The following is a 26,810-nucleotide window of genomic DNA, read 5'->3' on the forward strand; positions in this document are numbered from 1 at the left end:
TCTTGATTTTCCTTTCTTTTTGTTCTTTCTTTTAGTGTTTTTTTTATTCTTCCCTATTTTGCCTTCTTCTAGCTGCATTGTTTAAGCCTTATGTTTTTGTTGATATTGTAAAAATGGAAGATGTGTAGTGACTGCACTTCATACTTCCTTCCCCATAGTCTCCTGCCTAACCCTGTAGAATGTTGACATCATGATGATGTAATAGAATACTACAGAGCTCTAGGATTTTTAAGAACCTAAAACCCTTCCTCCCCGCGACTGACCTCAGAACTCAGGCACTTGTGCTTCCGAATCTGGACTTTGGTAGTGCTACCCTTTGTGGGCCTCCCGAAAACCTCACTTGCTCCTCTTAAGGCCACTCTTAATTCTGCAGCCATGCTAATCACGGGATCTAATAGAAAGTGACCACATCATCCCTGACGTACGGGTACCAAATTGGCTGCCACTGAGGCCAGGATGCATCCCAAAATAGCCTGAATGACTCATAAAGCATTGCACCACAACACCCCTTCTAACCTGGCCCATAAACTGACCCCTTCGGATGGGCACAGATCTTCCTGAAGTACGAGATCCTTATTGCTCAAGCCACAAAAATTCAAGAAAAAGAAAACCTACTACTGTTCCTTTTCTGAAATGGCCCCTAATAGCTGGAACTTTCTCCCCACTGAGATTAGGTGTAACCCATTCACATCCCTCTTGAAGTGCTCAGTGACAATGGCATGTTAATAGTTACATACGCCTTGCTGGGCACCCCATGAGTCAAAGGTTGGATCTGAGTCACTGAGGCACTCCGTAGCCTGTTAATTAGATATTGGTACAGTACAACATCACTATCAAGGTCACCTGAACACTCACCTCTGGCTTCTTTGGACTGCGCCTACCGCGAGTGGGGGCGATTGTACTCTATATGATGGCAAATACTGTGGTACCAATTTCTACTTTTTATGTATGGAGGGGCGGTTGGGTGACTGCTTGGTGGAGAACACAACCTGCTACTGTTTGTAATATGTTTTTGGGCGACGGGGGGGCGTGACTTGGAGCTCGGCAAGATGGCCGCACTGTAGTGCAGCTCTGCCAGCCATCGATTATAATCCTTAATTTATCCTTGCCCTAACCTTGAACCCGGCGGTGTCGCCCTTAGAAGCTACACCACTGAGTACTGGGGACGCTCGACGCTGCCCTTTGTGCCTTGTGGCGAGGCATCTGACCGAGTACTGAGATGTTGCATGGCCGCCCGCAGCCTGGGAGTAATGGCGGCGCACGAGTGACACGGAGGACCGCTCCGGACCAGGAGACGACCTCAGCGGCTGCTGTCTGGCTGGGGATCACGTCCGCGAGCTGCACAAGACGGCGCTGGCTTGCGCTCAAGGTATCGGAGGGGACGGGGCTGCCAGCTGCGCATCAGAGACTGAGGACGGGAGCGACCGGGGAGTGTCCCACGCAGCACCTCACGCAAGTCCCCGGCGCGAAAGGTACACACAGGCCGCGCTTCGGCAGAGCACCGAGCAGGATCTTCAAAGGCGGCATCCGACTTCTCCCGCTGTATCCCTGGCCATTGCGTAATATTATAAGGGGGCACGCTAACTACACAGGTTGATGAACTGCTGGAATCTGCTCGCTGTGACGGCCCCCCCATCCACTGCGAGCGTGGAGCCGAGCGCCTTGCACTACCCCGGCGCGGGCCTCCCGGAGGCACTGAGGGCGAACAGCGTACTGAGAGACTTAGAGACAGATAGAAGGGGGCAGTTGACTACTGATCGACATTGGGGGCGAAGTGAGAACCCTTCGCTACTCGCACTACAGTATCGGACCAACCCTCCCGCCTTGGAGCCCTTGAGAGAGGTACGCTTCGGGGGGGTACGGTATTTGAAATTGCGCGGGCTGTGACTGTGCACTGGGCCCCCCCTTCTTCATGCTAACTGCCAGATAGCGCTTATACTGTTGGCTGCTGGTGATATGGACTACGAGAGTGCGAGCAGCATCGCAGTGGCTAATACGACATTGTGCTGAGGAGATATGGTCCCGAGTTGAGTGTGTGGCTGCAAGATCTTTTGGAAACTGTATAAACTGCACCGTTCCTCTGGCTCCATAGACCCGGCGCCATCTTAGGGTCAACGAAGTGGTATGTGGCCTAGTGGAAGCAAGGCCTAACCGAACATAGAGGCTGGGGCCCTGATTGCGCACGCAGTGCACGCTACAGACACCTGCGGACAGCGAGCGTCCAGATACTAGAGGGCGGAGCGGGAACATAGTGACAACTTGGCTGCTCCTACAGCATGGGGAAGCCGGAAAACAATCAGCCCCCTCTGACCTTCGAACTGCGGAAAGGGGGCAAACCGGGACGAGCCCCGACGTCGGACTCCGAGCTGAAAACAGCGACGCCACCCACCACGGCAATCGAGAAATCACTCGCCGCCATACAGGCCAGCCTGCAGGCCACTGATTGGAAGATTGAAGCATTGAATGGCAGGATGGACCAATTCTCGACGAAAATAGACAAGCATGCAGTCCGCATAGGCGAAGCAGAACAACGGATCACCGACGCGGAGGATGGGCTGCAACAGGTCGCAGACAAGACAACTGACATTTCTAAATTACTGGCTGTTATACAGGCTAAAAATGAGGATATCGAGGCGCGGTCCCGCCGCAATAACATTCGCATTTTGGGTCTGCCAGAATCCACAAACGTGGGGAGATTGGAAGATTACATCGAGGCAATGCTTCAAAACATCTGCGGCAAGGATGAGCTCTCCCCACTGTTCGCCATTGATTGAGCGCACAGATCACTAGCGACGCAGCCTCCACCAGGGATCCCCCCCCCCCCGAGGCCCATCATAGCCCGGCTACTAAACTTCAGGGATAGAGACACGGTGCTGTGCATCACCAGGCAGAAGGGTTCGATCACGTATCAAGGAAATGCGTTATCATTCTATCCAGATTTTACAGCCAATGTACAAGCGGCCTGTAAAGAATTCCACAATGTCAAGAAGTTGCTCCAAAAGGAACAGATCCCCTACGCAATGCTATACCCTGCACGCCTGCGGGTTGGTACAATGGAGACAGGCAAAATCTTCACGAATCCCAAGCACGTGATGGAACATGCAAGACACCTGCGACAACAAGATCAACGCTCCACCGCATCTCCCACGTCGGACATTGACGAATGAACAGTAAGGGGGTACTTAAACGGACTTGCGATGGGAAGGAGCGTCCTGTGTGTGTGAAAGCAGGGCGGTGTGGTAACATGCTGGAAGTGACTTCATAAGGGTGTTTGCAATAATTTGAAAAGTTATGTGACATGATGATGTATGACCGCCGGGTTCTACAAGGTCAGTGGAACTCATGAAGCTTCGATGGCTCCCCTTCCTACGAACTCTGGGAGTGGATGCAGCCGCCGCAACCCCCGAAGGGTGATCCCCAATGGGAACTATGTTTACTTAAGTTGTTGTTTCGACGGGTGTTGAATGGGGGATATGTCTTTGGCAATTGGGGTATGCTGAAGTGGGAGGAGGGAGGGGAGGTGTTCTTCTTTGTTATAGGCCAAGGGCATGTGATTCTAAATGTCATGCAATGGGCTGTCAAAACAGGTTAGTGCACTTGTATGCTGACATGAGCACTAGATACTACACCGCACCTCCACGCCACACATGACAGGGGCCTCATATAATACTATAACGTGGAATGTGCGGGGTCTAAATACGCCGCAGAAAATCAGACCGGTATTGGCACAGCTGGACCGGCACAATGTTAAAATAGCACTTCTACAGGAAACCCACCTGACTAAGGCGACGGAGGATAAAGTAGCCAGGAAGTGGGCATCCTACAGGCTTGCATCTTCATACTCCTCATATGCGAGGGGGGTCCTCATTTTAATCAAGAAGGGGGTGATTTTTCAGGCACTGGATTTTAGCACAGACAGGGAGGGCCGCTGGGCGATGGTACTCGGGAAGCTGAGAAATGTTCTGGTGACAGTTGTAAGTTTTTACGGTCCGGTGGTGGATGACGTGAACGATTATTTGAACATGTTTCGGACATTACGCACCTGGCCTGACACAGAAATCATTTGGGGGGGAGACCTCAACACACACTTATATCCCAAACTAGACAAATCGAACCCACAGGGGGCCAGGATGGTTAAAGTTGCTAACTGTGTCAAGAGTGGAATGCTGGAATTTAGACTAGTGGATGCCTGGAGGCACAGACATTTAGGGGTTCCAGTGGGCGCACATATCACACCGGCGACAAATAGCTGGTCCAGATTGGACTACTGACTGCTGAGTGAAGGGGCGAACGAATGGGTCACGGACGTTCGAAATCTCCCACAAACGTTATCAGATCACAATCCAGTGCTTCTCACTGTGACCATTCCCCTAAATCCTCAGAAGCCGTTTACGTGACGTTTCAGAGCAGAGGCACTGTTAGATCCGACATATGCGGAAGCACTTAGAACGGCTATTGTGCAGTACTGTGAGACAAATGTGGGGACAGTGGACAGCCAAGTGATTTTATGGGAAGCCTTTAAGGTCACGATACGTGGAACCTGTATTAGCACATCTGCGGGGATTTTACGAGACATAAGGGGCAGACTACACACGTTGGAGAAGAAACTTAGCCAACTCAAAGCCCAATATGATAGCGCACCCACTAAAGGTACACTAGCAAGCATACACGAACACATTGATGAATATAACGCTCTGGCAGAGACGGAGGTGAAATATTTATCGAAAAGACATGTCGCCAGACGGTATGGCGAGGGCGGCCGCCCGGGCAGATCACTTGCAGGTAGATTGCAATGCAGGGCTGCTCAACTCCCAGTTGAGCGGATTGTAGATGACACTGGGCAGACACACTATTCCCCCAAGGCCATAGTGGAGCAATTTCGTCAATTTTATGCAACGCTTTACACATCTAGCGGTGGAGCTGATGAGCAGGCTCTGAATACATACCTGGATGATATTGCTTGTGCATGGCTATCGGACGTGCACAGAAAATACCTTAGTCTCCCAATAGATGTTGAGGATGTAATAGAAGCTATAAAATCACTCCCAAATGGAAAAGCTCCTGGATCTGACGGTCTAACCGCGGAATTCTATAAGGCGCACGCAGACCTCCTCGCTCCACATCTTCTGGCAATGTATGCTGAGGCATATGACACGGGCTGCTTACCCCCTCTCTACGACAGGCCATTATTGTCACTCTATTGAAAAAAGAGAAAACCCCCGACAGCTGCGAATCATATCGCCCTCTGTCTCTCATTAATCTAGATGCAAAGATACTGGCAAAAATCCTGGCCTCAAAGCTGCAGCCACTAATGCCATTACTGGTACTTCCGGACCAGGCTGGGTTAATTCCTGATGGGTCTACAATTTACGCACCATATTTGCCATGTTACATGTTCTAAATCCAGAATTGCCAGCGGTCGCAGTATTACTAGGCTTCCGCAAAGGCATTTGATTCCATAGAATAGCGGTACATGCTGAAAATACTGTACAGGATGGGATTCCCCCCAATGTTCGTACACTGGATACAACTCTTATACACTGAGCCATTGGCGAGAGTCCGAGTAGGAGGAGATATATCTGAGCCGTTTGACATCGAGAGAGGTACACAACAGGGCTGTCCTCTGTCCCCACTATTATTTCCCATTGTCCTAGAACCTCTGGCATGCAATATCCGGCAGATACAGAGGGCCGCGGCACTTAACTTCAACAACAGACCGGTGGGGATCTCCATGTACGCGGATGACATGGTCCTCTATGTCCGCGAACCGAACCAGTATTTGTCTCCGGTCCTCCGCGAATATGTCAAGTTCAGCTTACACTCTGGCCTCAACATAAATTGGGGCAAATCCGTAATCATCCCACTCACTACAATAACTACGCCTCCAGTCGTTAAATACCCGCTGGTCTGGTCTGCTGACCCTGTGAAATACTTAGGGGTTGTGGGTACACAGAGACCCTGGGGTGGTTGTAACTGAAAATTACGGCGCAGCATATGCTACTCTAGTCACGCAGGTAGACAGATGGCTGACCCTACCTCTGTCACTGGCGGATCGGATCTCCATAATAAAGATGGTAATTTTACCTAAATTTCTATACCTATTCAGCAATGTCCCAGTTCCATTAACAAAACATTTCTTCCGAACCGTGCAAACTCAGCTATTACGGCTTGTATGGGGCGCCAAGCAGCCGAGAATATGCTGGCGAACTCTGACGTTGCCATACGAGAAAGGGGGGTTCAAAGCACTGGACATCCATGTTTACAACCTCTGCTGTCAGGCGCAATACGCCTATTACTGGTACAAGCCGCACGCATTCACGCCACATGTTGAGGTAGAGGAAGGTGACGCTCACCCCGCACCACTAAGAGGCGTCATAACACACACACACGCAGACATACTCCACGAGCGGAGATGAACACTCTTGATGTTACAACGTCGGCCTGGCAGGCGATTGGCTGACGAGCGCAGAAACTCCCACTGTACGCTCCTGCGATGCCCATTGAGGGACATGCTGCACTGTCGGTGGCTCAAGATAGGGGTTCTGTTCAGGCACTTCGAGAGGCGGGGATTGCGTACATGAGTGACTTGTTCCCTGAGGGCACATACATTAAAGAGGAGGATCTAGCATATATATGTAATCCTACGTTACTATTTAAGTTCACTTGCTATAGGTTGAGGCGGGTGGTTAAGGAGCACTACACTAGCTTTCCGGTGGAACCGGAGACACTGTCCGCACTGCAGCTGATAATTACAGCCCCAACAAAGAAAAAACTAGTCACCAAACTGTACAGGGCCATTCAAAAAGATGCCCCACATAGACCTGATACCAGTTTGCTTCGATGGAACAGTGAGTTAGATACCCCCATCACAGAGGAAGAGTGGACGCAAATATGCTCAGTAACAGGGCGTTTAACCTCCAACAGTAACCTTTGCATAATACACCTTAAATTTTTACATCAAACATACCACATTCCTCACAGGTTATGGAGGATAGATCTCAGAGCCACGAGAGGGTGTAGGCGATGTAAGGTTGAGCCGGCTGGATTCATACATCTAGCGTGGGAATGCAGACCGGTTTTCCATTATTGGGAAAAGGTGTTATCTATTCTCACGGACATGACCGGGTTGACGTTGCAAAATGCCCCCTCGTCGTGCCTCCTGGGGCACGCTCCTCAGCTCAAAGGGGTGGTGGGGATATTTCTACAGTTAGCCTTACTTCTGGCAAAGAGACGCACGCTATTCACATGGGATAGCCGGCGATCCCCAAAAGCGGACTGCTGGTTGAAAGACATGGTGTACTGCAGGGACCAATTAGAGACATATGCAGAAGAACTTCCGACTTCATCCAGGCCCAGGGACATTTGGGCCCCTTTACGGGAATATTTGCTAACCTGCAGCGACGTAGACTCTGAGGGTGGATTGTAAATATAGATTGTTCGGGTGGGTATGTGGGTAATGCCTGACTGATGCTATTACATCGTGTCCTGTTTGAGCTTGGCGATATTACGAATGGCGGCTGCCTTGTATAATTCATAAGCCAGCCAAATCAGTTCTTGGCCATGTGTCCGCCCCTTGGTTCACTCCATCATTACGGAAAATGCGCCAAGAATGTAAAAAGGCCGAAAGAGTGTGGCGGCGCAAATATGAGTTAGAGGATAAAATAAAATATCGTGACGCTATTAAGCTTTATCACAAACATATTTCCGAAGGCAAAAAAGAATATCTTGAGCGCAGAATAGATGAAGCGGATAATATGAGTAGGGAACTCTTTAGAATAGTAAAGGAGTTTGCTTCCCCAGCTGCTTGTTCACCTCCTCACTCTCATACAGAGGAGTGGATTAGTCAGCTTGCAGACTTTTTCGCACTTAAAATTAAGGCTATTCAGGAGTCTTTTCCCATTGTGGTTTCCAATGCGCCGACATATAAACTGAGCTCCTTACCTTCATTAGTGGAAGAGACAGGGCCCATACTATCGGTCTTTCCGCCGATGTCCTGCGCCACATCTCATGATCTGCTGTCCCGGCTTCAGTCTGGCTCACCTTTGGATCCATGTCCAGCGAAATGTCTGGGTAGAGTGGTTCCTTGCTGAACCCCCTGCTTAATCTCTCCCTGAGTACGGGAGCGGTTCCGTGGGCATGGAAACACGCACTGATTCTGCCGTTACTCAAAAAGCCTACATTAGATCCCCTGGTGCAGGCTAATTATAGGCCAATCTCCCTGCTTCCTGCTCTGGCGAAGGTGGTTGAGAAACATGTACAGCTCTCAATTACCAACTTCATCGAGAGCAATAACATCCTCCATGATTCTCAATCTGGTTTCCGTGCTAATTATAGCACGGAGACAGCCCTTCTTGAGGTCACCGAAGCTATCAGGGAAACTCTTGATCTAGGGGGAAAAGCTATGTTAGTCATGCTTGACCTGTCGGCGGCATTCGACACCGTCCCTCATGACGGTCTCCTTTTAAGACTCTGGGAGATCGGGCTGCGTGGGACGGTGTTGGATTGGTTTCAATCCTTTCTATCGGGTCGTCGACAGGTGATCTGGGCACCTCCGTTCTCCGCTGAAATGCCGCCGCTAGAGGTGGGGGTTCCTCAAGGGTCTATTCTGAGCCCCACCCTTTTTAATATCTATATGGCCCCTCTGGCGGAGGTAGCGGAGGCTTTTGGTGCCCAGATCATATCTTACGCTGATGACACCCAGCACCTGTTCACTTGCAGGAAGGGAGAGGCTTTTGATGGCGCCAGGATCAAAGGCTGCCTGAGTGCGGTCTTTGCGTGGTTTCAACGGCACAGCCTGAAATGCAACTCAGATAAGTCTGAGCTGCTTTTCTTTGGCTGTGCTCCTGATCCTTGTTGGAAATCTTGGTGGCCCCAGGACATGTTTCCTCCTGAGAAGGCGTCGACCCAAGCTAAGAACCTTGGTGTGTTGTGCGATGATGGCCTTTCTTTCAGACCCCAAATCATTGGGCTGTCCGGGAAATGCTTCGGCATCCCGAAGATGCTTAGAAAATTTCTTCCGCTGCTTTCCTTGCAGTACAGAAAAATTATTGTTCAGGCGTTAATTGGGTCGCGACTCGACTACGCCAATGCCCTATATTCAGGATTGCCTAAATATCTGTTGGCCAGGTTGCAAATAGTGCAGAATTCAGCGGCAAGAGCTATTTTTGGCCTTCCACGGAGAGCAAGAGCCTCGGATCTGCCTAAAAGGTTGCATTGGCTGCCCATCTCCAAAAGAATCGTATTTAAGATTCTTACTTTGGCGTTTAAGGCCCTTCATTCAGTTGGCCCGAACTACATCAGGAAGCGCATGGCTTTCTATGCGCCGCGGAGGATGTTGCGGTCGGCTGGGTTGGCTAAGGCCGATGTACCGTCTATCAGACGTGCCCGGATGGGAGGACGGTCCTTCCGGTACTTGGCGGCATGCCGCTGGAATGAGCTCCCTATTACCCTTCGTAAAGCCAACAGTCTCCTTTCTTTTAGAAGGGAGCTGAAGACTTGGCTTTTTTCTGCATAATTCTTTGGACTACTGTGAGCTGCCGTGTTGTGTTTTTCAGTTTCAGGTCCCTTTGCCAAAGCGCCGGGACACCCTTTGGGGTAGCCGTGCGCTATAGGAGAGATAGTACATAACATAACATAACATGTTGAATATGATGCACTGCTTTATATAGGACTCACTGTAACCTTTGGCTTTGTTTTGTTGAAGTTCATTGAATGATTACGTCTTGATATATGTAGACTTACCATGACTATGATGCGAGTATGTTGTATGCTCAATGTAAAAGTTGATAAATAAAAAAAATAAAAAATAAAAATATGTTTTTGGGCGACAGACACATTGCAGAGTTGGGCAGGCAGGCAGTTCTTAGTTTGTCATGCAGGGAGACAGGGAAGGAGCTCTGGGAAGGGGTTTTAGTTGTTTTTAGGTCTCGCGACCTATCGATGCGCGCATGCGCATCGAGCGGAGCGAGAATTCAAGTAGCGACAATCATCATGAAACCACCAGCTTTTTGCTGGCGTTTTCATGAAGTTCACGTGAACCACGTGTTCAAACATGAACGCGCATCAGCCTCCCTCCATTTGCCGCACAGCACATCAAAGGGCTTCGCCCAGCGTGCGCTCTGCGGCTTTTCGGCTTCTCCTCCCCTAATTACGCCACACACAGCCTTCCTTGCATTTCTCCTCCCCCTCCCCAGCCAGCTTCCCCCAGGCCGTGTTCCCTCATCCCTCGCACCCCCTCCTCCTTCAGCTTTTTATCGAACAGGTTTTCTCACGCTGTTACAGAGAGTTGCAGAAGTTTTCCAGTGTTTCTTTTTTAGTGCTTTTGAACAAATTCAGGTTACGTATTTATTATAAGTATTCTTTTACTTAGTATGCATAGGTTGCGTGCGTTGATAAAATGCTATGGCTTAAACGTTTTCATCCACGATTTTCATGTTTGCATTTATAGCTGTGGAAACATAAATCACGAACCCTCCTAATGGTCATCCATGCGTGTTGTTTTTTCCAGCTGCTGGCCGTCTATTGGTAGTGAGCGCTTGCTCCACGTTTCTTTCACACAAATATAACATCCTGTCTTGAGAAATTGTGCGGAATGCATCTCCGTGATATGCTGGGGTGGGTACTAGCTAGAGTGCAGAGGAGCAGTTTTAAACAAGCATTGGCATTGCCAATAGGTCTCGCTTGTGGGACCTTATAAGTATTTAGTTTTGCAGCACAATATCCTTGTTGCATAATCGGATATTGTGCTGCAAAACTAAATACTTATAAGGTCCCACAAGCGAGACCATTTGGCAATGCCAATGCTTGTTTTAGTTTCATCAGTTTATTTGTGGCATCCAATCACTGACGCCAGCGCCGCACATGCAGTGCACACTTGTCTAGCTCTGTGATTGGCCCTAATATTGGTGGGGATCCCGCTCTACCTCACGTACATAAACTTCTATGGCCTCCAAGGTAGACTCACCCTTACCTCTACTATTTTACTGTTCCACCCACAGCCCCTGGGGTGGGCTTGGACTCTGGCCCCATTGTCGTCCCTTTGACACAGAATATCCATGGCGGACACATTAGCGATTCCTAGCTTCAAACTCTTTTCCTGGAACGTTAACGGGATAGGTGATAACATTAAAGGACCCTCATGCGTATCAACTACATACTCGCATTAAATCACCAGATTCCTCACTTTCGGGAGGTTTGTAATCTCGTCTGTCGAATCACTGATCATTCCCTGATTTGGGAAATCTATGGTTCGAAGCAATAGTCTGCGAATTGTACTCAGACCTTGGTATTTTAAGGTGCTCTGCATCCGTGAGGGCCTCAATGAGGCAACAGAGAAATACTTTGCTGAAATTAAGGGTTCTGAGACCTCATTTCTGACACTGTGGGAGGTGTACAAGAAGGTTATAAGAGGCCACGGCCTGTCTCTCATAGTGGGGCACAATCAGGAAATGAGGGCCTGTTTAGAAATGCTTAAAGGGGAAATCCAGAAATTAGAAGCCCAGCTCCCTGAACTTGAGCTCGTGGACATACAACATACCTTATCCCTGAAACAAAAGAAATACAGAGATGCTTCAAAGGAAGCTGCGAGGGCCAGCTACCGCAAAACCCAGCACTCCCTCTGTGAGGTGGGCAACAGGACTGGGAAGTTCCTGGCCTGACAGAAGGGAAAAAGCAAGCCGGTGGGTGCCCAAGATACTGAATGATTAGAGGAAACGTATTAAAGATAGGCAGGGCAGGGCCAATGCCTTTGCAGCCTTTCATACTACTCGCTGGCACTCACAACCACGGCTGAGGAGTCTCGTGAGCTACTATTGGATATCCGGTTACCAAGTCTTCCTCAGGCAGAAAGGGCACTCCTGGAGCAGGAATTCACGGAAAGCGAAGTGGCACAAGCTATTCGGGACATAAACCCCGGCAAAACAGTTGCCCAAATGGCCCAATTATAGAGATTTACAAGCTTACTGCTTCAAAGGTCGCTCCCCACCTACTCCCAATGTTCGTTGAGTGCCACAAGTCTGGCGTCTTGCCCAAGGATCAGGGGCTGGCTACTATAGTTGTCATTCCCAAAGAGGGCAAGCTGCCATAAGATTGTGACTCATTAGTGGCCCATTTTGCTGTTAAGTTCAGAGTGGAAAATGTCAGCAAACTCTTGGCCACACGACTAATACAGGTGGTTCAGATGCTGGTTCATCCAGACCAATCCTGCTTCATGCCGGGAACCTCACTTAACTTGCGGTGATTACACAGTGTCCTGGGCCGCGCAGCTGAGATCCTGGAGGATGCCCTTGTGCTTTCCCTCAATGCACGAATAGCCTTTGACACAATTGAGTGGCCTTTTAATGTTTGAAGTTCTGGCTAAACTAGGATTCGGCCACCTATCTTGTCATGGATACAGCTCTTACACATTGACCCCCTGGCCCAAGTGACGGTGAATGGAGGCACACCCCCAGTGTTGCAGCTCCAGCGAGGCACAAGACAGGATTGTCCACTCTCTCCCTTAATGTCCGCTCTAGTTTTGGAGCCGTTGGCTGCCTGGGTTAGAAGCGACCCCCTGATCAGAAGAGTGAGATGGACTGCAGACTGGGAAGACAGGATCTCCCTTTATGCAGACAACATCCTGCTATATGTCGCTGACCCGGCTTTTACACTTGACAGACTAATGCACATATTCACTTTATTCCATCGATATTCCAGCTATTCCATTAATTGGAATACGTCTTTGCTCTATTTCCTGCATGGAAATGCACTGCGCTTGCCCAGTGACTGTGCAGCTTGTGTTACAGAAGGGTTCCACTATTTGGGGATATACATTACCAGGAATGCCACACCTTTCACACCCATAACCTTGAGCCACCTCTCGCATGCCTGAAGAGAGATGTTCAACATTGGAGGACCCTGCATCTGTCACCTCTAGGGAAAGCCACCTTGTTTAAAATGATAGCTATTCCTTGTTTTTTAAAATGCTTCAATATACACCCTACCCAGTCCCGTTATCCTTTTTCCATGCGATCGAAAGTGAGACCAGCACGCTACTCTGGAATGGGGGGTCCCCCATAAACAGCCCAAAAGAAGTTGACATGGGGCTGGTATGATGGCAGGATTGCTCTCACCGATGTACAAATGTATTATTGGGTGGCACAGGTTGTCACCATTAACCATTGAGCCTATCTTCCAGAAGACAAACCAGCTTATCGAATGGAGAGGAGAGCTATGCAACTAGGGGGATACCTCAGAACCATCTACCGGTGGTCTCTCACCAGCTCCTACCCTAGTCCAACCGCAGTCACACTTACCCTCTGGAATACTGAACTGAATGCTCTGGGTTGGGGAGAACAAAGCGATACAAAAGGGGATGATGGACGGAGCGTTTGAGCAAATCAAACACTCACCCCAGTCAACTGATCTGGGTTTAATCCATCACCATTCTTTAGCTCACTCGGCCACCCCAGTTCAGACATGGCTATATGCAAATCAGTCTGACCCTGTGCCTCATGGGAACAGTCCAGCCCGAACTGCCAAGCCATGTCTTCCCTGGACCGGAAACAAGCATCCTGGGACCGGTTTCGGATTCAAAATCCTCATCAGCCAGGCTATCTTGAATCCAGTGGCCAAGTGAGCAAGGGACTCACGTCTGAGCATACCCTGCCACACTTAGGGCGAACAAAGCGATACAAAAGGGGATGATGGACGGAGCGTTTGGGGAGGCAGCATTACACTGGCTACTCCCGTGTGGGACACTGCACAGCTAGGTAACCTTTCCATGCAAAAGGGCTTCAACAAGTGGGATCTAATTGGCCTGCCTGTGGAGAGAGACCTTTGGACACATGAGGGAATGATTTCATTCGCAGACTTGCAAAGCGAGTACCAACTGGCGCCCACTGAAACCTACCAGTATCTATAAATATGCCACACCTTGCAGAAGGCACTGTCGGGGTTTGAGGACTTCCCCGATTCATCCCGCTCGAAGATAGATTATTAGATGAGCACATGCCCAGAAAAGCGATTTCCCTCACTTATTGTACATTGATAAATAACTCCCCTGATGCCTTGACTCGTTTGTGGGAGCACTTGGAGTGTTATCCAGAGGATGATGAGTGACCTGATGCATTGGCGTCCCCTAAGTGAGTGGCCATAAGACCACGGTTCCACCTGGTGCAACTGAAACTCCTACGTAAATGCTACAATGCATGCACTACTAGGCGAAGATGGGCAGGGCAGAGACCTCAATGTGTCCTACGAAATGTGGCCAGGAGGGGACATTTTTTCACATGATCCGGAGCTGCCCAATACTTCTGTAGTATTGGGAATCAGTGGTTCCCTTTTTAAATAATATCTGTGGGAGCGATATGGATGTATCCGCAAAGTGTTGCCTCCTAAATGTTTGGGATGCAACTGACCTTACATGTATGGACCACCTCTGGATGCCACTGGGGTTGATGGTGGCCAAACGTAATATAGAGTGAATGTGGAGAGCGGCGTTAACTCCATTCTTGAACAATTGGAAGGAAAAGATACATGGATTGGTGCATGCTGACACAGAGAGTCGTCTATGAAAGTAGGGGCTGTCTGAATAAATGGACCTAAATCTGGGGGAAATGGAATGAATATCAGTGTGATATATGTTCTCCAGGTGCAGGTACCAGTCATGATTTTTTATGTCAGGGGCCCCCAGATTTTGCTGTTGCCCCATGAATTGATGGGAGGTGGTAGGGGAGACCATGGGTTCCTGGGGACGGATGAGGGATGGTTACTGTCTGCATAGCTGTAATGTTTAATGTCATTGCTCATATATTTGCTTTACTGGCAATGCAAAAGAATTTAAAAAAAAATCTGTTATCCGCAGAACCTCAAAAGATCCCCAAATGGATTCAGGAATATCAACTTACCCTAAAAGTGAAATCAGGATCGATTAGGCGTATACCTTCTGCAGAAAGTCAAGAGAATGTCACCTGTGGGAGGTAGATCCTCGCCAACTGCTGAAGAGCCTTGAAAGTTGGGAAAGTCCAAATCTATATTTGCAACTACCCTAAATGGCAAATGCTGATACTATTCCAGTAGATACTTGCAGAGGTGATTTTGGGGGAATGCCTTTTATATGTATTCCCCCTATTACGCTAATATCCAGACGTGGCCAAGGCAATTCTGGTACACATAGCTGCTTCTTCTTCCAGAACAGCGGAAAATCTCAATCAGGCCAGTACCAGAAGCCCTGTCTATGAACAAGGGCCAAGTAATTCACACAAAAGAGTATCTCAGTTTATCATCCCGGATCCTGCCTACAATAAATTCCATCTCTTAAATATTTCTGAGGAATTCAAAATCATCCTGGCCATAGCGGAGATGAAAAATTTAGCATATAAAGCAAAATGATCCTGCTTCTGCATATGGTGTTCTCATAACAGCATTCATCTGTTTTCATCTCTACCACAGCAGATGTTGCAATACTTATTGCAGCTGGCTTGTTCAAGCCTGTCTCACAATTCAGTGAAGGTCCACCTGGCGGTTATTTCACAATTCTGTTGATCTATAAACCATACACTGATATAATAGACTAAGCAATTTATGAAAGAGCTTTTTAGAGCTTTCCTTCTGATTAGAAAACCACTCATAACTTGACAATTAAATACAATTTTACTACAACTAATGAGAAGCCTCTGGGTGGAACTATAACATCTTTCCTCCAAAATAGCCCGTCTGTTGGGCTCACTTCGGTAAGAAGAATCAGTGAAAGAGCCTTACATGCAATTCTAGGACTACAAGGTCCTTTCTGAGAACTAATCTGCATTTCATTCCTTAGGTCCCTTTGGAATTTCACCTCAACCAACTGATAATTCTTAAAACCAACGCAACAATAAGACCACTTTATACCTTAGATTTCAGAAGATGCCTAAGGTATATATAGAACATTTAGAAAATCTTATCTACTTTTAATAGCATTTGCACCTCAGAGAAAGGGGAATGCACTGTTAAGAAATAATATAGCCCGTTGAATATCAGCAGCTATCGTTTTCTGTCATAAAAATTCTCAACAACCTTTGAGTGGAAAAGTTTGAGCACACTCCATAAAGAGTGCAGCCACGTCGACTGCCCTGTTTGCCGTGGTATCCCTGCCCAACATTTGCAGGGCTGCTACATGGAGAAACAGGCACAAAATTGCTGCCTTGATGCCATAACAAAAGATGATACAGCAGTGTGTCAGGCAGTTCTTAGCCATTTATTTCAGTGAGGTGAGGTTTCTTTTTTTATAGAAATGAGAATCTTTACCTACCATGTCTGCTTCCTACCTTCGCTTATAGACTATGTTATCAAGTTTATTACTATTCGGATTCAAGCATGTGAATCCATGAAAGATTCAGTCCTGTAGAAAAAACAAGTTACTTACTTGTACACTGTAGTTTTCCAGTATTGATATACTTCATAGATTCACATTCAAACCCTCCTTCTCCCTGATAACTGACCAGATTTAATACCTTATCTTTTCACTAATGCTCAGAAATGTGAGGTATGGTGGCCTGTGAGGAGGAAGAGTTCTTCCTGATTGGCTGGAGTTTGGTTCTTATTAAAACAATTTAATTTGGTTAACAATGTCACTTGTTTAAGCTTTGTTGTGCTGTGCTTTACTCTATACTATGTATTGTAATTACTGTGGGACTTCCACCTCGGTGAGGGCAAAGATTCTTGCATGTGAATCTACCAAAGATATCAATACTGGAGAACTATAGTGTACATGTTTTTAACCAGTGCTTAAGGTAAACTCTTCACACTCATAAATGGGGCCTCTACATAAGAAGTGAGTAATTAGTTTTCCTACAAGTAAATTTGAAAACAGCCTTCATCTGTAGCAAATGACATTTGAACAGACATCAATCAATATAAAAGTGTCTTAAAGATAATTCATAAAAAAACACACAAATGATGGAGGAAATGCAGAACAAATCAAACAGCATGAATGCCAATGTGCGCACATAACACATATCAACGTTCACGTGGCATGGAAGCAAGACGAGGAGCCGTCTGTATAAGTAATCAAATAACTACCACAAGCCATATACGGTAGCAGAAACGAAATGGAGGCGGCATATACCCCCTGCGTGTAGTGGATATAAAGATTAGGATGGACCAACAGGTGTCCTGGAGTATTGTTTTACCAAGTATCACGGATCTTTGAAAAAATATTCCCAGATAAGAGTGAAACCTAAACCACGCCTTTGAGGTCCAAATAAGATAGCTATTATTTAGTAGTGTGAACCTGACGACCTAACAGTAGGTGTCCAACGGATCCCAAAACATTTTAAGAAGACCAGTTGGGGACCTTTATGTATGGGACACAGGCCGTAGGAAGGACTTGCTCAGGACACACACCAGTTTTAAATAATTGTTGTGATAGTGTGTGGGAGACTAATTGCTGTTGTCCTGAAGAAGGTGGATAAAATTGGGGAAGTCTACCGAAACACGTTCACGCTCTTAATTGACAAAATCTGATGCAATTTCTCAATATTATAGATATGGATTTATTTAGTATATCAGGTATCGAGTGTAACTGCCTAAGCAGATTATTAGCTACTAAATAGACAATTGTTTGTTGTCTTTTATATTTCTCCCTTTTTATATTTTGAAATTTACTGCACAACTTATGTGTTTTGCACCATATTTTAATATGTCATTGTGTAACAATGTTTTACCTGTATAATGGTGATCTGATTCCCAGATTACCTGAATGTATTTGTCTTTTTTTTTAAAAGATGATGTAAATGAAACATTCCATTAAAAATGAAGAGTTTTCCATATTGTTGTTGTACTAGTTGATTTGATTTTCGAGCGGCTTAAATGAAAGAATTTGCATGGAGTGACTGAATGGCGGTAGTTTCAAATTTCGAAAGCGAGATTTGATTCAGTAGTTGATAATGGTGCTCTGTCCCGCTGTTTGTGAGGCCCTTTCTCTTCTTTTACTGAATACTCTTTTAAGCAATCTTTTAAACAGATACTTAGAATGTGGGGTTTAAAGATCAAAGCCTTCTTTTTCCAAAGAACCAATTGCATAATTAAACAATTTAGTAACTCTAAATACAAAAGTATGTTAATCAACTTAACTTATGAAGTGCCAAAGCAACTCTGCCTGTGTGAGCCTAATATGTTTCCAAGTACTTATAATTTGTGCAAAAGCCCTGTCGACAATGCTGACCATCCCTAATTTCAAGTAAATCACTTCTATGGACATCGAAATCCATATCAATAGGTAACGCTTCCAAACTATACTTTCCTCTAGACCTAGAAATGTACATTCAGATAGTGATACACACTCTGGGGTCGATTCCGATCCGGTAAAATACCCGTCCGTACGAATCGTATCCGGAGCCGTTTCCGTACGACTCGTACGGACGCCATACGACCGGACGATTCCGATCCCGATCGGCCGACCTGGACGCGATTCGTACGATACACGTCGATTCGTACGGAAAAGCGCACGATCACCTACACTCTGTACGGCACGTACCCCCCATGATCGCAGGGGTACGGCGCGTACCCCTGCGATCATGCGGGGTACGTGCCGTACACCCAGCGTACATGGGGTACGTGCCGTACACCCACCGTACATGGGGTACGATGCGTACCCCATGTACGCTGGGTGTACGGCACGTACCCCGCATGATCGCAGGGGTACGCGCCGTACCCCTGCGATCATGGGGGGTACGTGCCGTACCCGGGGGGGGCGTTCCGTACCTGTTTCGGCGCAAACTGTGCGTTTACGACTGTTTTCAGCTCCCGTAGGAAAAGGGTCGTACGGTGCGTACCCGATACGAATCGTACTTGCTGGGTCGTAAAAACTAGCCGCGATGTCGCGTACAGCGGGTTCCGAGTGAGATTCGTACGGAGATTTGAGTCGTACGGAGTCCTGTACGACTCGTACGGAGTTCGGCACCTAGTACGGATCGTACTTCATCGTATGTACGGGACGTCTACGGATACGATTCGTACGGGAAAAAAACGCCCCGTACGACGATTCGGAGCGCATTTTACCGGATCGGAATCGACACCTCTGTGGCAATGTTTCCTTTGAAATCCACACTCAAATAAACATATTTCTATACAAATTAACTCTCAACCTTATCAATATACTCACTATGACTTTTCTTTAACATATATTTACTAAAGTCATAATTTTCGTTTTTGAGATACTTAATTGTGTAAGTGATTATTCATGAATTGCTGCATAGGTGACCATTTCTTGTGGAGACCAACTGATGTTAAATTTAGACTACAGTATCATCCACATAGATAAATAGATTGAGAGACAAATTTTACCCAAAAGGAATGTGCTTTGCAGAAAGCTAACAGTAAATAAGGAAGATACAAAAAGATCAACAATGAGACTAAAGCACATCCTTGTTTCAAACCATTTCTTACTGGGATGAAGGTACTCTTTCATTTATAAAATCCAATTATACCTTGACCAAATTACCAGAACGGAGAATTTAAAGGAGTTTAATAGGGCAATTGGAATGCCCCAGTTCTCTATCTTGCTCTATTGTAATGGGCATCAATTTCATCTAAAGCAGAAGAAATATCAATAAAACCTGATTTCAGTCTAGGATGTATTTTTTCACAGAGTAGCCTTATAGCCAAAATATTTGCCACCGTCGGACAATGGGTTTTAAAAATGCATTGTTCAAAGATAATTAAGTATCTACTTGATTTTTTTTTGTCAACTCTTTTTTGTTGGCATTTTTTAATAAGCATTCTCCACAACTCAATGTACGCATCTTAGACAGCACTGACAATTCCAATTACAATTACAATTATCCCAGTGCTCCATTATCGGTACACTGACGACATCAGTCACTACTAAGACACTAGCATATTATGACATATACGTGGGGCGACTGAGTTCCAGGCCTTCGTGCATGGCCGTAGTTCGTGTGAGTCTTTGCGTCTCCTCTCCACCTGGAGTGCCAGTTCGTATAAACATTACTCAGTTGCAACCACAACGTTTGTAGAAAAGAAACAGTAGTAACAAGATGCAGCCGTAACACCTGTGTACAGTACAGACCAGTCCCCCATTCACCTTCCCAAGGCCCTCCTCCCCCTCCTTCAGTCGGTGGATGTGTGTTACACCTCTCATCATGCCTGGCTGACCACTCACACCCCCACTCCTCTGCCCTCCGCTTCTGGCACCCGTGTGTTCCCTCCGTCCACTACACCCTCTCATCGCTCCGGCTATGGGCTCCCGCCTGCGTGTTGGTGTCAATGCCGCTACTGCCGCTGCTGCTGTCATTGGTGATCGCTGTGCGCCCCTCTCCATGGCGGTCTGTTCCGCCCTCAGTGCCCTCCGCCCTTTCCGCAGCCGCATCTGTCCTTGCCACCTGGAGTGCATTGAGCATATCCTCCCACCGGTCCGCCATAGGCTCCTTGCGCAATCCCATAGTTTCCTCCCTCCTGATGGCAGTCCATTCCGCTCGGCCCCACGAGAGGAGTAACAGGGTCCACACCCGCACACTGGGCGGTTCCCTCGCTTTCCATCTCTTCGTCAGAAGTCGCACCGCCGTGATCGTTCCCAGGTCCAGGAATCTGGACGACGCTTTGGTAGCAGGGGACTGTTTGAAATGGTGCAAGAGGAATACTGGCCAGTCATAGGGGACTTCTCGGCCAGTGCATTGCACGAGCCGGGCATGTATCTCCCTCCAGTAATCGCCAAGCCCTAGACAGCGCCACAAGAGGTGAAGGAGGTCCGCAGCAATCTCGCCGCATCTGGGGCAAGCTGCGTCCGCCCTGTGAAAATATTTATTGATTAAATCCGGGGTGAGGTAGGCCCTGTGGACCATATACATTTGGATCTGGCGAAAGCGCATGTTTCTGGGTATGCGCACCGGGCTTTTGAGTATCCGTTCCCATTCTTTGTCCGTCAGCAGCCTCCCCATGTCTCGCTCCCACTTCCCACGAAGGGGGGCCAGGTCTAGTTCTGTGTGCAGACGCAGGGACGTGGCAAACGACTTAATGAGGTGCTTGCCCCTGCCCATGACGTGGAGGTACTGGATCACCAGATGCTGCGCCGGCTCCTCCGCCATGTCACCCCACCCCAAAGCCATCCGGACTATGAGCGATCTATGCATTAGGAATCCCCCGGGGGAAGCCCAGCCTCTGCAACCAGCAACTCAAAGGGGATCAGGGCTCCATCATGGTAAAGATCGCCCAATGTCTGCACCTCCGCCTCCTGCCAGTGCTCGAGCATGCGGTGTGTGAGGACTCCCTCGCCTCCCGGAGAGCACTCCAACGGCACTGCGGGCGCGTACGGAAGCACTTTCCTCGTGAGGTACAGTGCCCTACGGAAGCACCTGTATGCCACCCCTAACAGGAGCGGGGCAGGCTTGGCCTTGTCTGCCAGCGGGTGGAACAGCGCGGTGATCCGCTCCAAGGTGTAAGGCGGCTCGCCTGTAGCGGTGTCCTCTCTCCCCCTGTCTGCCAGCCAGCGTGCAATCCACTGGAGCTGCGCTGCCAGGTAGTAGTGCTCAAAGCAGGGGGCTGCCAGGCCGCTCTTGTCTGTGGGGAGAAATAGCTTCCCCAGAGCCAGCCGGTGTCGGGACGCGCCCCACACAATATCGCGCAGGATCCCATTGAGCCTGGAGAAGAAAGCCGCGGGCACGAACAGCGGGAGATTCGTGAAATAGTATAGAAGGCGAGGGAGCATCACCATCTTGGCCAAGGCGACCCTGCCCGTGGTCGTCAGGGGAAGCGTGGACCAAAAGCCTATCTGCGCCTTGAGGGCGGTGACCACTCTTCCTAGGTTCCCGTCCATCAGGTCCGCCGACCGCCGGTATATCTGGATCCCCAAGTATTTGAACGTGTCCGCGCACCACCTCACTCTCGTACCATGGAGACTGTACTCCGGGTCTTGCGTCTCGCTATTGAAGGCATAGAGGCAGGACTTACCCACGTTAACTCGGAGCCCCGAGAGGTCGGCAAATTGACTTAGCAGTGGGGCAAGCTGTATTAAGTATCTACTTGATGACCAGCAATTCAGATGATAAAGCAGCTACTTTCCATGCAGTTTAACTACTGAATCTAATAAAGCAGTAGACCTATATTTTGATAGGAGTCATGATTGTCCTCCATTTCTATGTATAGTCCTTATAAACCAGCAAAATCAGGTTCCCTTTCCATGTCTCAGGAACTGACCCCGTATATATCATTGAAATCAGTGAACTGACACAAAAAATTGGCAAAAAATTCAAGATTTTGGCATGGCTGACAAATTAAAGGATTCCTTAAAATAGGAAAAATTATAATGTAGACTCCTTTTTGATACCCAAATAACATTTTAATTAATGATGTAAAGCTTCAAAATTGACTATCTAGGAATAGTGAGAATGGAACAAGTTTCTTCACTATGATTATGTGGCAAGTTGCCAACATTTCCTCAGATTCCCCTTTGTAAAAGCATAATTTAAACTAAAACAGATACATGACATTTGATTTTCCTTTTGACTGGAGACTTATTTGTATCATTAGGTAGATTTACTGTTTCCCTGTTTATTGTTTAGAATACCTTTTGTATGACCCAATTTAGAGGGGCGAGTAGAATAGATAAAATACCACAAAATCCTCAAAATCAAAATAATTAATCATTCTGGGTTCTTGTAAACAGAAAATATTAACATCAAAATATGGAGTAAAATTGCCAAATTGAATACTAATATTAAGCCCTGCAACATTCCAAGTTAAACATGCAAATGAAAAAAAGAAAATGCTATGTTAATGCTCGAAACATCAGAAGTTGATGTTAAAAGGAACCTAATGGAGATATAGCTTGGAAAATATCAAGTAAATAGGACTGGTTCAAAAGTAGATAATGAATTCCAGGAGTAAATAAGTTTGCAAACATTAAGGATTAAGTTTGTGGAGTATCGGTAACACAACAATTTAAGGCCAAGACTTTAGTAACACATTTTGTTTTTTCTATAGGTTAGGAGTTTGTTGTGGGTCAGAATGTTCCGATTCAGTGTTTACTCTAGACATTGCTGCTGTGAGAGTGACCGAATTGATAATTTATCATATAGATTCACAGCAGAGGGCACTTCAACAACAATCTTGAAAGATTTCTGGGAAACACCTGAAGAAGAAACAAATGATGTTTGAATATTTTTCTTCACAATTTTGAAAAGTTAATAAACGACTCAAAGTGGATGGAAAATAGCATAGTCAGTGGCGAGGCATTTGCTGAGTGCTTGTCCTTTTCTTGCTACTAAGACATGTTTCTTCTATTTTGAGTTGTGGGATCACAATTGCATTGTCGCTGACGCTTTCTTAAGAAGAGCAATTTTGTCAAACGTTTCTGTTGCCTCCCATGAGAAATTGTAGATGTATGGTAAAAAGCAAGGGTGAACCTGAAGATTTTTTTATGTATAATAATTTTAACCCATTATCTAGCAGAGGACTTGCGTAGCTTTTAGTTAATAGCTAAAGGCCCAGATTAGGGCCATGAATTTCAGTTTAGCCACAATGCTCCTTGATTTGCTTGTTATATTCAAACAAATTCTCATAGAGTAATTTCTTGCATGACTAACTTTTGTACTTTATAATATCTAATTTACAAAGAACATATCTGATATCTAATGCTATATCGCTAGATTACATTCTTGCATTTTTTTAATGTAGGTTAATAGAAATGGTATATGCCTATCAGTGTTGTGCATTTGAAGTTTGTAAAAACACTTTCAAAGTTCCCAGTCAATGGAGCAACGATGATAATAGTACCACTGGCACTTCGAATTCGGGGAATATTGGAATGATGCATATTCAAGGTACGTCATTACTACACATTGTACGTAGACTACACACCTTTCTTTCAGAACCTCACTACTAATACTAAAATTAGCATCTGCTCCAAAATCAACTATTGCAATGTTGTCTTGAATGGTGCAAAAAATGAGCATGAAACGCTTGAAGTATTACATAATTCTGCACTGAGGGTATGAATTGTCATCCCATGCCAGAACAGATTAATTTTAATCTGTCACAACTGTGCACAACATAATATTGATCAGATATATGAAAGTCTTTAATTCGCAACCGTATTCAGAATATTTGCTTGGCTAGTAAATGTGTGCTAGGCCACTTACAAACCAAGAAAACATGGGATGACACGATTATGTCGTGGGTGTGGTAATACTGTAATCTTCTAAGAGATTTGTAGGTAAAGAAAACAATTAGTATGTGTGTTCATACAAAGATTGAGCTGCGAAAACATTTGGTAAAGTCACAAAGGGTTGAATGATGGTTCCCTGCTCATTGTTGTTATAGTTAGTAACTTTCGCTGTAGACATTATACAAGGAAAATAGTTTGCTGTTATGTCAGTTGATATTTCTTTTTCAATTTTTTCATAATTGTAGCTATGATTGTAGTACATTATGTCAAAGTGTAAAGTTCAGTGATTTGGAAAAGTAAATAAATGACTTAAAAAAAGAAAGCATGAGATAGTGTCATCACAACTGCAACCTTATCGGGAGGGAGGGGGGTTAGCTAATATATTCACATCAGTGTACTCCTGCCAACTCACTCCGCAGGATATCCCGACTGTGAAAGCGCCCTCATTAAAATTGTACTGAATCGCAACTTTACACTATCTGGGCTGCTTATTTGTCGCCCACCGAGCCCTTCGAAAGCCTTTCAAGAAGCCCTAGCTAACACTGCATCCGCATTAATCTTCGAAGCAGCCAACTTTAGCATCATAGGGGACTTTAACTTACACCTGGAACTCCAAGAGTCCCAGGAGATCATCAATTTCCTGGGAGATATGGCAGCTTACCAGCTGATGCAGTTGGTTGGGGACCGACACATGTAGCGGGTCACCTCCTTCACCCCATATTTTCGAATCTCCAGATTCTGGAGGCTAAGCACCCCCCTCCATGCTCTGGACGGATCATTTTCCCATCTCCCTACGACTTTGTTTAGAAGGCCGCTCCCCACTGCAATCTTCTCGACTGCCTTCAATGAAGCACCCATGGCACAAATTAGGCCCGACCATCTTTACAGCCACACTAAAATCTCACCGCCCAGAATGGCCAACTGATGAGACCCTGATTCCGGAAAAGAAAAAATGTAAGATCCTAGAACAGGCCTCGAGAAGTTCCTACAATCCCACAGAAAAGATAATCTATAGGAACGCAGTAATAGTATACCATAAACTGGTCCGGAAGACCAAGGTAGTGTTCTATGTCAACATGATCATTGCTCACAGCAATCCAACCAAAACCATGTTTGCTCTCATGAAAGAAATGTTAAAACCCCCAGCTGCTGCCAATAGCACCATATCCTCCAATTCACAATGCCAGGCACTGGCTACATTTTTATCATCTATAGCACATTCTGCCCGGGGAAGGCTTCCTCCGGCTTTCGGGAGAGTTCATTCGCGGGCGTGGTGTCTCACTCCCTCCAGGTTCTCCTGCCCATGTCCTCTAAAGACATGGAGTCCCTGTCGGCCAAAGTAAAGTCAGGATCTCCTAATGACCCTTTAAAATCAGATCTCTTCAGAAAATTCCATAACTGCCTCCTATTGGAAGGCCAGGAGCTGATCAATAGGTCACTGTCAGTGGCAGCGATCCCTAAGTCCTGGAAACATGCCAAAGGTATCCCCCTATTAAAAAAACAATGCTAGATGTGTCCCAGCCGGCAAACTTTCGCCCAATATCTCTGCTTCCGTACCTTGCTAAAATCATGGAGTCCTATGTCAACACCATCTTGACTCAATATCTGGAAGCAAATTCGATCCTAGATATGTCAAAAAACTTCTTCGGCCCTAGACATAGCACCGAATCTGCACTACTTGCAGTCATGGAGCAGTTAAGGTCCACCTTGAATGAGGGCAGAACCTCAGCACTAATCCTGCTCGATCTGAGCGTGGCCTTTGACACGGTCTCCCATAAGACCCTGCTACATCAGCTAGAGGAGATCAGGGTCAATGGCAAGGCCCTTGCCTGGTTCTCGTCCTTCTTGGCCGATCGGTCTTTCCAGCTCTTTGCTCCCCCTTTTACCTCCTGTGCCCACCCTCTCTGCTGTGGCGTTCCGCAGGGATCTGTCCTGAGCCCCACTCTATTTAATATTTACATCTGCCCTCTGGCCATAATGGGCAAAGTCTGGAACATCGCCTTGGTATCATACGCTGATGATACTCAATTGGTACTCACCTTCTTCAGCAATTCCAATCAGGATCAGGCGAAATTCCAAGACGACCTCACGGACATCTTTGCATGGATGGTGGATAACTACTTACAATGAATTCCACCAAGTCAGAAGTGCTCCTGGTGGGCAGAAATACCCATCTAAGGGGCAATCAATGGTGGCCTACGGCCCTTGAAACCCCCACTCAACCTGGGAGTATTGGTGGACGGTGGTCTCTCATTTGAGGGGCATGTTAAGACAGTGGCTGGTACTTGCTTTGCTCTTTTACGTGGTCTGAAACCCATTTTGGGACTTTTTGATGCACCAACTCGACAGACGATTGTCCAATCCACCATGCTGTCACGGCTAGACTACTGTAATGGGTTGTTACTTGGCATTAATAAAGCTGTGACCAAAAGACTTCAACGGGCACAGAACGCTGCTGCCCGCACGCTCTTAGCACTACCTGAAAACTACCATGTTTCAGACCTTCTCTGCCGGCTCCACTGGCTACCTATAGAGCAGAGATTCTACTTTAAGACCCTGTGTACAACACACAGGATCCTGTATGGCCTGGGTCCGAAAATTTTGAGTGGTAAGGTAAGGTAAAGTAAGGTAAGGTAAATTTTTATTATGCATAGTTAATTAAAACCAGTGC

The 26,810-nt window shown here is 46.7% G+C and overlaps 1 protein-coding gene across 1 annotated transcript in view; it reads left to right on the forward strand.

Moving 5' to 3' along the window:
- The window catches only part of LGR5 (leucine rich repeat containing G protein-coupled receptor 5), a 1,130,716-nt gene that overhangs the window by 1,051,929 nt on the left and 51,977 nt on the right, over positions 1-26,810 (forward strand). The window contains exon 16 of the mRNA XM_078673922.1: positions 23,650-23,795. Within this exon, the coding sequence (XP_078530048.1) occupies positions 23,650-23,795 (146 nt within the window). The remainder of the gene's footprint in view (positions 1-23,649; positions 23,796-26,810) is intronic.

This window comes from Lissotriton helveticus, chromosome 1_1, assembly GCF_964261635.1.
Source record: "Lissotriton helveticus chromosome 1_1, aLisHel1.1, whole genome shotgun sequence".
Lineage (NCBI taxonomy): Eukaryota > Metazoa > Chordata > Amphibia > Caudata > Salamandridae > Lissotriton > Lissotriton helveticus.